At 48.4% G+C, this 14196-nt stretch overlaps 1 protein-coding gene and 1 long non-coding RNA gene across 2 annotated transcripts in view; one reads left to right on the forward strand and one right to left on the reverse strand.

The window, feature by feature from the left end:
- The window catches only part of COL5A1 (collagen type V alpha 1 chain), a 126997-nt gene extending 121440 nt beyond the window's left edge, over nt 1–5557 (forward strand). The window contains 2 exon segments of the mRNA XM_064394141.1: nt 1631–1864; nt 4232–5557. Coding sequence (XP_064250211.1) covers nt 1631–1864; nt 4232–4378 — 381 coding nt within the window. The 3' untranslated portion in view covers nt 4379–5557.
- Nucleotides 5558–6609: 1052 nt separating this feature from the next.
- Nucleotides 6610–12037, reverse strand: LOC135283384 (uncharacterized). The gene is made up of 2 exons (XR_010349167.1): nt 11949–12037; nt 6610–8085 (listed from the first exon to the last, which is right to left on the reverse strand). It is a non-coding gene; the product is annotated as an uncharacterized LOC135283384 (long non-coding RNA).
- Between the last annotated feature and the right edge of the window lie 2159 nt (nt 12038–14196).

Genomic DNA, 14196 nt, shown 5'->3' on the forward strand with positions numbered 1-14196 from the left:
TGATATAAAACCAAATAAGAGTCAGTCCTGCAGGTCAGTAGTGCCACACTGGGTGTGTGACAAGTCCTTGGCATTTTTTGTCCCCTTCCTTCCACGTGCTGGTGGCTTTCTGGTAGCTCCTCCTGGCATGCGTGGCTCTCTCCTGGTCAGTCACATTTAACTCTCAGGAGGACAGTGCAGCAGCATCCTGACAAACCGGTTGGTATCTTTGTTTATTTGGATTATCTCTTTTAATTCAGTGTTTTATTGTGGTTATGAATCTCTTCTACTGTTTGCAGCCTGCACCACAACTCGAGGGTTGGTGGTACCTGGAGGAAATCCACGCTGGTTGGGTGCCTGTGTTTTGTTCCTGGTTGTTTCTAAACCATCCTCAGTCCATCCATTGAGATGTCACCTCAAGCACAGTCAGTTCATACCTGCAAAAACTCGTTTTGTGGGCCATGGAAGTCCCACAAAGTCCTGAATCCCCCAAGTGCTGGGATTGGGTTTCAGTAATTTTTTTTTTGTAGGTATAAATTCTCCTGCATGGGAGAAAAAGGAGCCTGGTGGGCAGAATGGAGCAAATCCCAGTGTGCAAGGCTGGGATTCACAATCTGTGTTCACAACAGGGTAGCAAATCCATTTTCCCTTTACCTGAGCTCGGCTTTTCCAACCAGGGCAGCCCCCAGTCCTCACCAGCAGGACCAGCATTGCTGCAGATGCAGTGCCAAGATTGCTTCAAACCCCAGGAAAAACAAATGGAAAATGCCCCAGAGTGTGCAGAATAAAACACTCCCAGCAGCCAGAAATTCGTGTCAGACAGGACAGGAAAATAAAGCCCTGAACCCTCACAGAAATTCACCTTCTCTCCTCTTCAAAAGCTGGAGAAATACACTCAATATTGGCTTAATCTTGAGACGTATCCCCAAATTCCCACCCTCTTGCAACCAGGGCTGAAATCCCCTTGTCTTTTTTTTTTTTTCCCTGCCCTCCTTAGATTTAATTTTTTTTGCTCACACCCTCACTCCATCCAGCAGGAGAGCAAAAAAATTTCTGGGTGAGCAGAGCATCTGTGGTGACACTGGTGTCCCTCAGGAGCAGTGTCTGTGGTGACACTGGTGTGCCTCAGGAGCAGTGTCTGTGGTGACAGTGGTGTCCCTCAGGAGCAGTGTCTGCGGTGACACTGGTGTCCCTCAGGAGCAGTGTCTGTGTGACACTGGTGTCCCTCAGGAGCAGTGTCTGTGGTGACACTGGTGTGCCTCAGGAGCAGTGTCTGTGGTGACAGTGGTGTCCCTCAGGAGCTGTGTCTGTGTGACACTGATGTCCCTCAGGAGCAGTGTCTGTGGTGACACTGGTGTCCCTCAGGAGCAGTGTCTGTGGTGACAGTGGTGTCCCTCAGGAGCAGTGTCTGTGTTGGTGACATTGATGTCTCTCAGGAGCTGTGTCTGTGGTGACACTGGTGTCCCTCAGGAGCAATGTCTGTGTTGGTGACACTGATGTCCCTCAGGAGCAATGTCTGTGTGACACTGGTGTCCCTCAGCCCCCAGCTCAGCAGCAGTGTCTCTGCTGGTGACACTGGTGTCCCTCAGACCCCCGGCTGTGTTTCCCTGTCCCTCACTGCCCAGTGTTGTCCCTTGTCCCCCTCTCCCAGCTCTCCTACGTGGACTCGGACGGGAACCCCATCGGGGTGGTGCAGATGACCTTCCTGCGTCTGCTGAGCGCCTCGGCCCACCAGAACATCACCTACAACTGCTACCAGTCGGTGGCCTGGCACGATGCCACCACCAACAGCTACGACAAGGCCATCCGCTTCCTGGGCTCCAACGACGAGGAGATGTCCTACGACAACAGCCCCTACATCCGGGCTGCCCTCGACGGCTGCGCGGTACGTGGGGCTCCTGGCCTTGGGGACACCCTGGGGACACCTTCAGAACACCTTGGGGACACCTCTGTCCCCTCCCCTGCTTGGCCAGCACCGCCTTCCCCAGAGCAGATCACCCCCAAATTCTCGGTGCTTTAGGGTTGTCCTTGACGTGGGAGACATCAACGTGCTCTTCCCTAAGGTGGAAATAAATGATTCCGTGGGAATCCTGCTGGAAGTCAGGGGAGGCTGCAGCACGCCCAGGAGTCAAATTAATCTGATTAATCCAATTTATCTGCCTAAAAGTGCTGCTTGTTTTTGTTTAAAGCCTCCCTGTGCTTTTGCTCTGACCCAATTCCTCACACAGGGAGAGGCGAGCGATGGCGCCCGGTTGGGTTGGAAATTTGCAGGGTTTGATAAGAATCTTTGTAACTGCTTCCAGGAATTCTGAAAATTTGGGTTGGAAATTTGCAGGGTTTGGTAAGGATCTTTGCAACTGCTTTCAGGAATTATGAAAATTGGGACTGGATATTTGCAGGGTTTGGTAAGGATCTTTGCAACTGCTTTCAGTAATTCTGAAAACTTGGGTTGGAAATTGGGTTGGAAATTTGCAGGGTTTGATAGGGATATTTGCAACTGCTTTCAGAAATTCTGAACATTGGGGTTGGAAATTGGGTTGGAAATTTGCAGGGTTTGGTAAGGATCTTTGTAACTACTTTCAGGAAGGGTTTGGTTGGAATTTTTGTTCTTGCAGGCCCAGGAAGGCTCTGGGCTGTGCTGCTCATGAGGTGCACAAGCACAGCCACAACTTCCAAAGGTGCCTCACGTCCTCCCTTTTCTTCTAACTCCTCTCAGATGCTTGATTTGGGTTTAAACTCTGAAAATTCTGCCCTCAGGAGATAAAAATTTGGCAAAGCAGGTGCTGTCTGCATTTATTTTGAGCCCCAGCTTGCTGGTGTAAAAACATGCATAATTCCCACCCTCTGGAACTGCAGCACTTGGAGCCCACGGGACAGAAAGATTGAGATGTTTGACAGAAAAAGCTCCTCATGTAATTTGAGATTGAAACGCTTCTGTTCTGGCACAAACAGATTTTTTACTGATGGAGCAATGAGGAAAATCAGATTAGAACTTTTAACACGTTCCTGGAGAGGGAAAGGGCATCCAGCCCCCTTCTGGAAACACTCAGGAGAAGTTTATCCTCAAGTTTTTCATGTCTCCTGCTGACATAACATCCTTGGGGAAAAAGGGACTTCTCCTCCCTTCCCCTTCTGAATCTCAGTCTTGCTGGAGGACCACGTGTTGCACGTTTTAAAGTGGATGAGGCTCCTGAAAACCTTTATCTCTTGGGCAGATAAATTGGAATAATCTGCTACCCTGGCAGATTGTGCTGCTCAAAGCGCAGGCAGGATATTTGAGATTTATCTATTTACTTAAAGGAGTTTGGGGTTTACAATTGATTCTCTACATTAAAGATTATTTTAGTCTGACTCTCAGACCCATAAAAAGGCCAGTAGGAATTTGGAGAACTCCACCAGGTGTTTAGAGGTGCTTTTATGTCTTTTTTGGGAGTGAGGGCTACAACCCATCCAATTGCTGGGCTCGGCTGTGCTGGGTTAATGGTTGGACTCGATGACCCTAAAGGTCTTTTCCACCCTAAATGATTCCAGGATTGAGCCCTACCCTGTGGAGATGAGGTTGGGCTGCCCCACACGGGGTTGCCACAGAGGTCCTGCTGAAGCCAGAGGAGCTCCAGGGCTGATGTTCTTCCCATAATTTGAATATGTTTTTCCTGAACTTCCAGCCCTTTCTCAAAGCTGTGCTCCAGCCTGTTCTCTTGAGCCACACAAATCACAGGGAAAGGTAGAGCCCAAAGCTGCTCCATAAATTCTCTTGTTTGTGCAGCTTTGTACGCCCTCGGGGGGTGCTTCTGCTCCTCTAATAATTATTTATATTTTGGAAAGAACTCCGTGGCCACCAGGCATGATAAAAAGACAGCAGCACCTTGTGAATTCCACCAAACTTTAAATGTGATCTTTTCACTAATATATTTTAATTAAATTGCTGCCATTTGCCCAACAAGCCAAGTGTGTCCTGGGGGAGGGAAAACAACCTTTGCACAGCCTCAACTTTTCCAGGCTCCCATTCCAGCCTGGAAATGTGCTGAAGCAGAGTTAGAATGCTGTGATCTGCTTCTGCTCCAAAGTCTGGGCATCTCCCAAGGGTTTTTTACCACGTGTGTTAAACATGCAAATAAATTTGTTTGGGTGGCGGTGACTCCGATTTGGGTCCAAAAATTCCCAGCAAAAATCAACACCACCTTCCCAGGAGAGTGGTGATTATTCAGTTGACTTGGAGGCATCCTCAGAGCTCCTCTTTCCCTCATTCCAGGCAAGGAAGGGCTACCAGAAAACCATCCTGGAAATCAACACGCCCAAAGTGGAGCAGGTCCCCATAGTCGACATCATGTTCAATGACTTCGGAGAAGCGGCACAGAAATTTGGATTCGAGGTGGGACCAGCTTGCTTCCTGGGCTAAAAGAGCCACCTGAACCTAGTCTCCAAATGAGCAACCTCGTAACCTCATTGCGCCATTTAATTAAAAACAAAAAAAGAGAAAAAAGAGAAAAAAAAGGAGAAAAAAAAGAATTCCTCGTCACGTGCACGGTCTGAAACTGGACAGCGATGGGTTATTATTTTTTTTTCCTCCCCCCCACCTATTTTGTTGTGTCCCTGGTTTTGCCCCGGCCCCTCTGTGCCCCCCAGCCATTCCCAGGATGGATATGGAATCTCATGACCAACAGCCACACACGGAGACCTGGCCCTGTCCCTGCTGCCACCGCTGCTGCCCCGCGGCCACCGAGCTGAGCCCACCTCCAGCAAACTCCTCCTGCCTCCTCCTCCTCTTCTTCTTCTCACCAGGAAGCATTTGTTTGTTCCTAAGGAAAAAAAAAAAATGGAAAAAACTTGAAGTTCCTCATGTCCAGCTCGATGTTGAAGTCCCGGCAGTCCTGGATCTGAAGCTCCTCAGAGGGGTTTTGTTGCCTTCCACGAGGTTTGGATCAGCTCCAGCATGGCCAATTCCAGAATTTTCTGTGTTTGCCTCATTCCACGTTTCCAAAGTGCTGACTCAAGGTCACACTGGGCATCTCTTTGCCTTGTCTTAAAGGTGCTTCTATTTTTGTATGTTTGTGAGTAAATATTTGTGTCGTATTTTATTTGAAATGTTGGAACGTTTCCGCCTTCGAACCACGCAAGTGACCTTGTCTGTATTGAAGCCACCCCATCCCAGCCAAGCTTCCAGCTGGGAATGAAGACAGCAGCTCCTGTCCCCACTTCTGCCTCTTCCCAGCCCCAAAGTGGGATCTGGAGCCTTGGAATTTCCCCCAGGATCAGGTGCAAACCAGCCCCCTGAGCCACAGGTGCCTTTTGGAACAATTCCTTTCCAAATGAGGAAATTTAAGCCATTTTTTAACAAATTCCCTACAAATCCCCCTGATCTAAAAGCAGGATCTGCATTGAGTCTCTGCCTTTTCATCCACTTGCTTAACACCCATATTTTGAATTAATTCTTTTTTTTTTTCCTTTCAGCATTCCTTTAAAATGATAAGAATTAAACCTGAATCCATTCCCAGTGGCAGATCCCAGTGGCAGGGGAAATCCATTTGTCCTCTCTGAATATCAAGAATAAAAAAATAAAAAAATTTAAAAAAAAAAAGGAAGAAGAAGAAGAAAAAAGGTGCTTTTTTATAGTTATTTTTACATATCTCTGTGGTGCTATGTGATAACTTTAACACAACACTGGGGATACCCTGCCACTGGCCAATCTCCACTTGGCTTTTTAGGCACTTTCAGGCAGATTTTTGGCTGCTGATAAATGCATGGCACCTTCTTATCTCTTCTGTCCAAATCCTGCTCCTCTCCTTCCTTGGATGGGCCCATGTAGAAAAAAAAAGCATTAAATGTCCTTACAGTTTAATATTATTATTATTATTATTGGTTTTCCCAAGGATATCCATGTCTTTTCCCGGCTGGAAGCAGAGCAGATTGTCCTCAGTGGCTGAACGTTTGTGGTGCTAATTTATGAATTTATGAATTTATGTAGATGTTGGGTGCTCCCTGAAGCACTCCCTGAAGCCGTGGGGGTGCTGCCCGCCCAGCAATCCTGGGAATTTGCAATTTTCCTGCTCTTCCCACTTTTTTTTTTTTTTATTCCTTCCACGGCTCACAACGTGCTTGACACCCTCTTCTTTTCCCATTTATTTCTCCTCCTTGCCCATTTTCCTTCTTCAGGTCTCTCAGCTGAAAAATAACTGTTGCAAGGTGGGGTTTTTATAAATTATTATTATTATTATTCCTCGGCCTGGAGCGTTCAGCTCAAGGGGGATTTTTCACCACCAAGGAAAAGACATCACATTTACTGTGAAAAAAGCCTATATATGATGTCTTTTCCCCCTTCCTGCCCAAATTGAGAGCAGCAGCATCCGAGGAAGGGAGGCAGAGCCGTGCTGGAGGGAGCGGCGATGCCGGCGGTGCTTTTTTGGGGCCTGGAGGAGCCGTGTCCATCCCTCTCCCTTCTTCATCCTGTGCTCTCTCCCACTTAAGGGAATTTAAAAAAAAAAAAAAACCCAAAAGGTGCTACCCTAAAAACTGCAGACTCCGGGCAGCAGAGCAGTGAAAAGGAATTTAGGATAATAAATAAGGAATTCAGCTTCTCAGTCACCTTGGCAACAGCGGGAAGGGCAGGAAAGGTTGCACATCCCAGCAAAGCCATATCCTGATTTTTTCTGATATTTGTCCACACCTGTGTGTCTGCCCAGGTCATGGGATTCTGTTCTCAATTTTCTCATCAAGGGAGCTTTTTTTTTTTTTTTTTCCTTTGATTTCTCTGCTTGAAGAAGAAGAAAAAAAAAAAAGAAAAAAGAATAATAAATTTCCTCTGTTGAATTCCACAGTGTTGTAATTGTACTGAGCTCCCAACTGTTCCAATCCCCCCAGACCACTTAGCTACGGTATATTGCAATAAAATTACTACTTGTATTTGCAGACCTTTCTTTTTGTGTAATTTTATTTCCCTCCTCCCCTTAATATATATTGACTTGAACAAATGTTGATAAGAAAAATAAAACCTATGGAAAAAAATACCCCAACTTTTAGTACACAAGGCCCTTTTTAAAATATAGTGTCAAATGCCATATTGTACATTTCTTCAAAGTCCAATAAACATGTCATAAAATTTCAGTGTAATGCCCATAAGAGCTATTTTTAAATATTTTAAACCTGTGTAATAAAGGAATAAATGTAATAGATTTTTTTTTCAATAAATCAAGTTTACTGTTTCCACCTAAACCCCCGTGATGTTGAATCTCTTCTTGGAGTTGATTGCAGCGGGATTTCCCCAGGACCCCCCTGCCCTGTGGAGCCTGCAGAGTTCATCAGAGCAGCAGTGGAAGTGCTTGAAGGTAAAGAAATACTGCAAACCACAATCCAAACCTATCACGGGGAGGAATTCCAGGCCTGGAATATTTTCTTTGTGTCTGGTTTGTTTTTTTTCCCCTCAGTGAGGAATTCCAGTGCAAAAATGCAGTGTGGTTTTGGTGGCTGGGATGTGGAGGAGAAGATTGTGTGGCCACCAGCTCTTCACCTTCTCCACACCACCAGAAACTTCACCAGAGGAGATTTGTTCTTGCTGATCTTCTCATCCCAAGACAAATTCAGGAAAAAAACTAATTTTCAGCTTCTTGGTGAGCTCCTCAACCCCCAAATTCCCGTTCTTGGCCCCAGGGCTCTGCTGTGTGGAGGGAAACACCATGGGAAACACTTTGCCCATCCTCTCCTCCTCCTCTCCTGCAGGTTTCACCCCAGGATCCTCTGGAATTCACTGTGGGAGACTGCACCAGCGGCTGCCACTGGATCTGAGTCACTCTGGGTCTCAGGGTGACCTTCAAACCACCCCTGGCTGGTGCTGCAGTTCCAGGAGGTGCTGGACCTTCAGGAGGCGACGTTTGGAGCACTGCAGGTGGGTCAGGGGCCACAAGCCCAGCTCTGTGTCCCAAAAGCTTTTCCCCTTCATTCTTTGGCTGCAGAAGATCTCTGATGATCTTCATTCTTTGCTGGAAGGTGTGCAGAGAAGGAGCCAAAGTCACAGACTGGGGTGGGTTGGAAGGGAAGTTGAAGATCAGCCAGTTCCATGGGCAGGGACACCTTCCACAGCCCAGGGTGCTCCAAACTCCATCCAACCAGGACCTGAAATGGTTTAATCTTTAGTTATTTAGACTGTCATTAACTTCTAGGAGTAGTTTTGGGAAATCTTGGGGTGTTATGGCCAAATCTTCATCCACATGGACCCCAGAAATGCAGAGGTACCTCAGCTGCAGGAAGAAATGAGGGCAAAATAACTTTATTTACTTAAACCTGGCTGGAAATAATTCACTTGGACCTTGATCATGCTTCAAGGTGACCCCAGCCCTATCTCACCAGTTGGGATTTTCCTCAATCATTGCTTGCAGCAAATGGCTCAGTGCTGAGGGAAGCTTTGATCTGCTATTAGGGAAAACCAGAGATCTGAGGAGGGATCTGACTGGTTCTGGCACTGCCAGCCACAGGAGCCCTGGCAGATCTTTCACCTCTTTTCCCAGAACAAAGTCCAGTGCTCCCGCTCCAAAGCTCTAACTCCAGCAGGTGAAACGCTGAGGGGGATTTTTAGAAGAGCCACAGAAAGACCAGCAGATTATTGAGACAGAGTGAGAGCCCCCAAACCTGCTCAGTTACGGGGTGAGGATGGGGCTGCTCATCCCAAATTCCAGCAGCAGCTGCCTCCCCACCTCAGGGATCCCACAAGGGCAGGACCAGGAGCACAAACCTCGGGAAGCAGCAAAGGGAGGGTGAAAAGCACCAAACTCAGCACCCAGAGGGGACCAGAGCAGCACCCAGCCCAGGAGTGGGAATTATCCAAGGGCAGCTGATCCCAGTGGGATTTCCACAGCTTTTAAAGCAGGGAAAGGAAGGCTGCAGGGCTTGGGGCTGCTGCTCTGCTTTGCCCTGCATGTGGGGTTTTATTCTGAGTGCCCTGGGCTGGGATTTCTGCCCTGGGCTGGGATTTCTGCCTGGGCTGGGATTTCTGCCCTGGGCTGGGATTTCTGCCCTGCTGTGTGAGGAGAGCAGGTGAAGCTGCAGAGTTTTCCCCACAATGTTGGTTCAGCAGTTGTCTGAGCTGACCCTGGCACGAGGATGTGTCCATGTGCTTCCCACACTGAGCCAGGGGTAAAACAGGCTGCTGTGGGATTTGCTGTCTGCCTGGGAAATGGGAATTGTTCTTTGCTTTGATTTTCAGCCCTGCTCTGGAGGAAGAGGCCCAGCCCCTCGTGCTGCTCTGTGACTGGTGACTCCCTGCTTTTTATCTTGGATTCCCTTGGCTTGCTTCAGTTGCACTCGATCATCTTAAGGTCTTTTACAGCCTGAAGAATTTTGTGATCCAACAGGTGGAGCACTGGCTGTCCCTAAAAAAGCCCATCCTCCATGATTGGTAGGAGTGGAGCAGAGAGCAGAGCCCAGAGGCTCTCACCAAACACAGCTCCCCCAGCCCTGCTGTGACCTGGGGCTGCACCAGCAGGGACCAGCACATCCCAGTTCCTCCTGGGAGCTGGGGAAGGGGACCAGGATCACAGCCCTGCCATGTCCCACTCCCTGTGCCCCTCGGGGTCACGTTGGCACCACAGCTCCTGCTCTCCACAAGATGTCACAGCTCTGGTTGGGATGCTCCTGCTGCTGTCGCCTCTCCAAGAGATGTTCCTCCCCCATCTCCTTAAATTCTATGTTTACAACAGACTGGTAAAAATAAAAATGGCCAAAAAAGGAGCGTTGGCACTGATTAAATTTAGAGACCAGATCCTGGGCATCCCCTCCCTGTCTAGGTGAGTTTTGGCAAACAAGAAGGGAAGCTGTGAATGGGTGTTTTATACAAAGGATTGAGCAGCCTGAGAGCCACCCGAGCTCTCCTGGAGAGACAGAAACAGCAGGACCAAGTGGGAGGCTGGAGTGAGGAGGGGAGAGGAGTGTGCATGAATTAGCATGGAGAAAATATGCAAATTGTTGGGTAGAGTGAGGCTCTCATGGCATTCAAAGGAGCTGGAGCTATTCTTGTCCTTCAGCTGCTTTTTGTTCTGCATCTTCTCCCAGCTAGGCTGGATTTGACTTGGGTTTGTTTTTATTAATGTCTCAAGCAAAGAGTAGGATTGATCTGACCCACAATTCTGGGAAAAGGAAAAAAAACCACAAAAAAAGTCTTATCTCTTCCTGTGAGAAAAAACAAATGAGCTGGAGGTGCTTCTGGCAGTGCAGCACCACCTGTAAATTAATCTACAGAGCACCCAGAAAAGCTGAAGCAGTGCAAGTCAAATGTGTCCCCTCTTTTCACACCTCGCCCAGGAGCTGTGCCTCTGCAAATTACCTGCTCTGGCTTTCCAGACAGACAATTTCCATGTTTTTGGTTTTTTTTTTTTTTTTTTAATATATTTTTCTTTAACAGGAGTGCTCCGTGCTGTGTGTGTCACTTGGCACCACGAGCCCGGTGTCCCTCTGCCATGAGCAGGTGGGAAGCAAGGATTTATCATAATTATCCATCAATTATTGCATCCCTGCATAATCTGGATCTCCCTTCATTTTTATTTTCTTCCCACGTGCTTTTCCTTTAAGGCAAGAGCAACCTTTGAGGCCAAGCTGGGCTGATGTTCCCAACATCTGTCAGGGGCTGTGGGGCAGGGCTGCTCCCCTGCCACTGTGCAGTGACCCAAAAGCAGCCTTGGAAATAATTCATCCTTCTTAATTCATCCTTCCCTCAGCACTTCCAGCTCTGGGGAATCCAATCCCTGTTCCCATCGAGGGGATCTTCTCTGGAAGTGCTGGATTGGGGCTCTTGCACTGAAAACCCATTTTGCTTTTGATCTGAGAGCAGGAGGAGTTTGGTGAGCTGTACTTTTATTAATGGCACCTATTGCCACTTCATTTATTCCTTCTGCCTGCAGATTTTTCCCATCCTGGGGCATCGTGGCAGCAAAGTGATTTTCTCCAGAGGCACAACCTTGGTGCTTCCCACATCCCCTGCCTGCTCCTACCTCGGCAAAAAACAAAACCCAATTCATGCTCCCATTCCTCAAACAGCCCCGAGCAAAAACAAACACCCCAAAGAAACCAAACACATGAAAACCCTGCAGAAAGCAGCTGTTCCCCTCCTTCAGAGAGGAGCCAACGTGCTTGTTCCTTCAGAGATGCACAACCAGGCGAGCTCTGGAGCGCTGAAATTACATCTTGTCTGTCACGCTCAGAGGCACCCCTGGCACTGCTGCTGCTCAGCTCAACAGCCAGAGCCAGCGTGGCAGCCCTGGGACTCCGTGTTCTCATCCTGCCTAATTATTAATATGTTAATTGGACAACGAGATGTTGTTCTTTGCGGAAAATTTCCCGCGTCGCGCTTGGATTATTCTTTTTTTTCTTTTTTTTTTTTCCCATTGCTTCTCTGCTGGCAGATTTTTTTGTTTTCTCAGCCTGGGCAGAGCAGAGCCTGAGGGGTCTTTTTGCTACATCCCTGGAAGTGTCCAAGGCCAGGTTGGTTTGGAGCAAGCTGGGATAGTCAAGGTGTCCCTGCCCTGTCCCTGGATGAGCTCTAAGGTCCCTCCAACCCAACCTAATTCAGGATTCTCTGATTCCCTGAGCATTCCAAGGTGCCCAGCGAGTCCCAAGTCAGGAGAGCATCAGGAATAATTCATCAGCATGAATTATTCCCATTATCATGCTGATAATTTGGGAATATCCCACAGCCAAGCCCTCCTGAAGGTGGATGGGCATTGCCATGGTTGTGTCATTTCCTGGGGATCCAGAGGGGAAAAACGCCCTGACTGTGCCTTTTTAAGTTTAAAATGTCCCCAGGAGCTGCTGGGGGTCTGCCAAAGTTGGTCTCACACATGCCAGGTGTGCTGATGAGTAAGATCTCTTCAGGACTGAGGCACAAATTCACACCCAAAGCTCTCCTGGGGGCTCCCAGATGCAAAACTGGGCTGGGGAAGTGCCTCCCTTCAGCCCCCATCGCCCCCAGAGCTGAAGGTTGGACCCACCTGCTCCTCACTGCCACCAGCACGATGCTGAATTTCAGGAGGGAGCAGCAGCCACTAAAAAAAAAAAAACCCAAAATTGTCCCTTTTTAGGGTTTTCCCTTCAAGCAGGTTGATCCGAGACCCTGTTGAAACAGAAATCAAAATCCTGCCAGACTCAGAACATTAATTAAGACACACAACAGGGAGAGAGGGGGAGGAGAAGGAGGGGGGCATCCATTCAGGAATTATCTGCTCCACAAGGCAGCGTTCGTGGCTTCCACGCACATCCATCATTTTTGGGGGGTGGAGGAAAGCAAGAAATTAAATCCAACCCCAGAGGAAGTTTGTCCACCACCATGGATTTAATTTCCCAACTTGCATCAGGCAAAGATTAACCTTGCTGAAGGGCACCAGTGGAGCGGGGAGGAAAGCACAAATTAATCCCTGCTATGAGTTTCTTCAGGAGGAAACACCGAGCAGGATTAAATATTTATTGTATATAAATACCTTCTTTCCCACCTCCCCCATTTCCTCTCCTGATCTGCATTTCAGGCTCCTTCCAGTTTGCCCAGCAAGAGTGCAAGGGTTTGTTTTTCCTCCTGGATGAGGAGGAAGGCTTGAGGAATAATTCATTTGCCACCTTGATTTTTCCCTCTCCTCCCCTCCCATGATTGATACCGTGGCACTTAAAGGGGAGAAAATCAAGTTGTGCTGATCTATGACCAGGCACTATTTATTCTCATAGAACCTCATCTGCAATTTTCTTCAGCATCCTCAGAATTAAAATCCCTTTGCAATCTCTCCAGCTGGCTGAAAATGTGCCATTTCCCTGCCTCCCCTCCTCAGATGTCTTTTCCCTCTGATCAGGGCACGCCGTTATCGATGATGTGATTCTGCTTTACATTCAGATGCTTCTGGAGTTTTTTGGACCATAAATAATGTTCCTGTGCAGCTCAGGCAGAATCATTCTGAGGGTTTGGTTGGGTGGTTTTTTTTTTTCCTTTTCTTATTCCTTTTCTTTCCCTCTTTCCCTTTCTATCTTTCTTTCTCCAGCTCTTGCAAGGGGTGATAAATTCAGCATTTCTTCCCCCGTAGCAACCACCGACGTGCAATATGGAGCCCATTCCTTCACACCTGGGTTTTAGGCTGGGGGGTGACCCCACAAACAGGAAAAAAACCCTTTTCTGTGGATCCTGAGCTTCCCGGGAGGAACAAACCAGCCTGGAACAGAGGATGGCTCAGCACTTTAATCCTAGAAAGCAGCAGAGGGTCATGGTGGGGACAGCCTGGTCCATGCTGGGAGCATTGCTGGAGCAGATGAAGATGAAAACTGGGGTTTTTTTAGAGATGACCTGTTTTCCATGGATATTCCTCCTTGATGGGATGATGGGATTTGGGCTGGCATGGATGTGCCCTCTAGATCCTGCATCAGAGAAGATGAGACAGCAAGGCTGGCTCACTGTAAAACATTCATATTTAGGGGTTTTGTCTGATTAGAAATAGAAAAACATCCAAAAGTAGCTGAAGATGGTCATCCCACCAGGTCCTTGCACCTCTTGATTCCCCTCTCCATGAGCTGGAGGGTCTCTCCCTGCTCCCCAGGGCTGCAGGAGCAGGAGCAGGAACATCTCCAGGTCACCAGTTCCACCCGCTGACCTCGGCCTGCTGGGATAAACTGAGCTCAGGGAGAGGAAATGCCCTTGAGACGTGCCAGGAGTGGGTCAGCCTGGAAATCAGGAAAGGTTTCTTCTCTGAAAGGGTTTGTCAGTGCTGGAAAAGCTGCCCAGGGAAGGGGTGGAAGGGTTGAAAACACACAGGTGTGGCACTTGGGGACAGGGGTAAGTGGTGGCCTGGGCAGTGCTGGGTTAAAGGCTGGATGCGAGGATTTTCCAGGGTTCTGCTGTGATTCCATGACCTAAACCCATTTTGGGGGTTCAGTGAGGGCACACTGCAGGTGCCAGGGGCAGGGACTGGTTTGTGTCACTGCTTTGGAACTCTGGGACAGATCCCAGGTGGCTCCAGCTGAGTGAGGGGGGTCAGGACCCCCAAAATCAGCCCCAGCATCGCTCCAGAGCTGCTGGAGTGAGGTCATGGAGGGGACTCAGTTCTCCTCCTCTCCCTGCTCCAGAGCTTTCTCCCTGCTGCCCAGGGATGGGGAGAACCCCCAGGCTCCATCAGGATGGGTTTTCCAATCATTTTGGGGTCCCTGCCTTTAATTTCCAGCACCAACAGCCCTTTGTGGCTCAAAGGGAACCCCCCTGAAAATGTC

This window comes from Passer domesticus, chromosome 18 (genome assembly GCF_036417665.1).
Source record: "Passer domesticus isolate bPasDom1 chromosome 18, bPasDom1.hap1, whole genome shotgun sequence".
In the NCBI taxonomy this organism is placed as follows: domain Eukaryota; kingdom Metazoa; phylum Chordata; class Aves; order Passeriformes; family Passeridae; genus Passer; species Passer domesticus.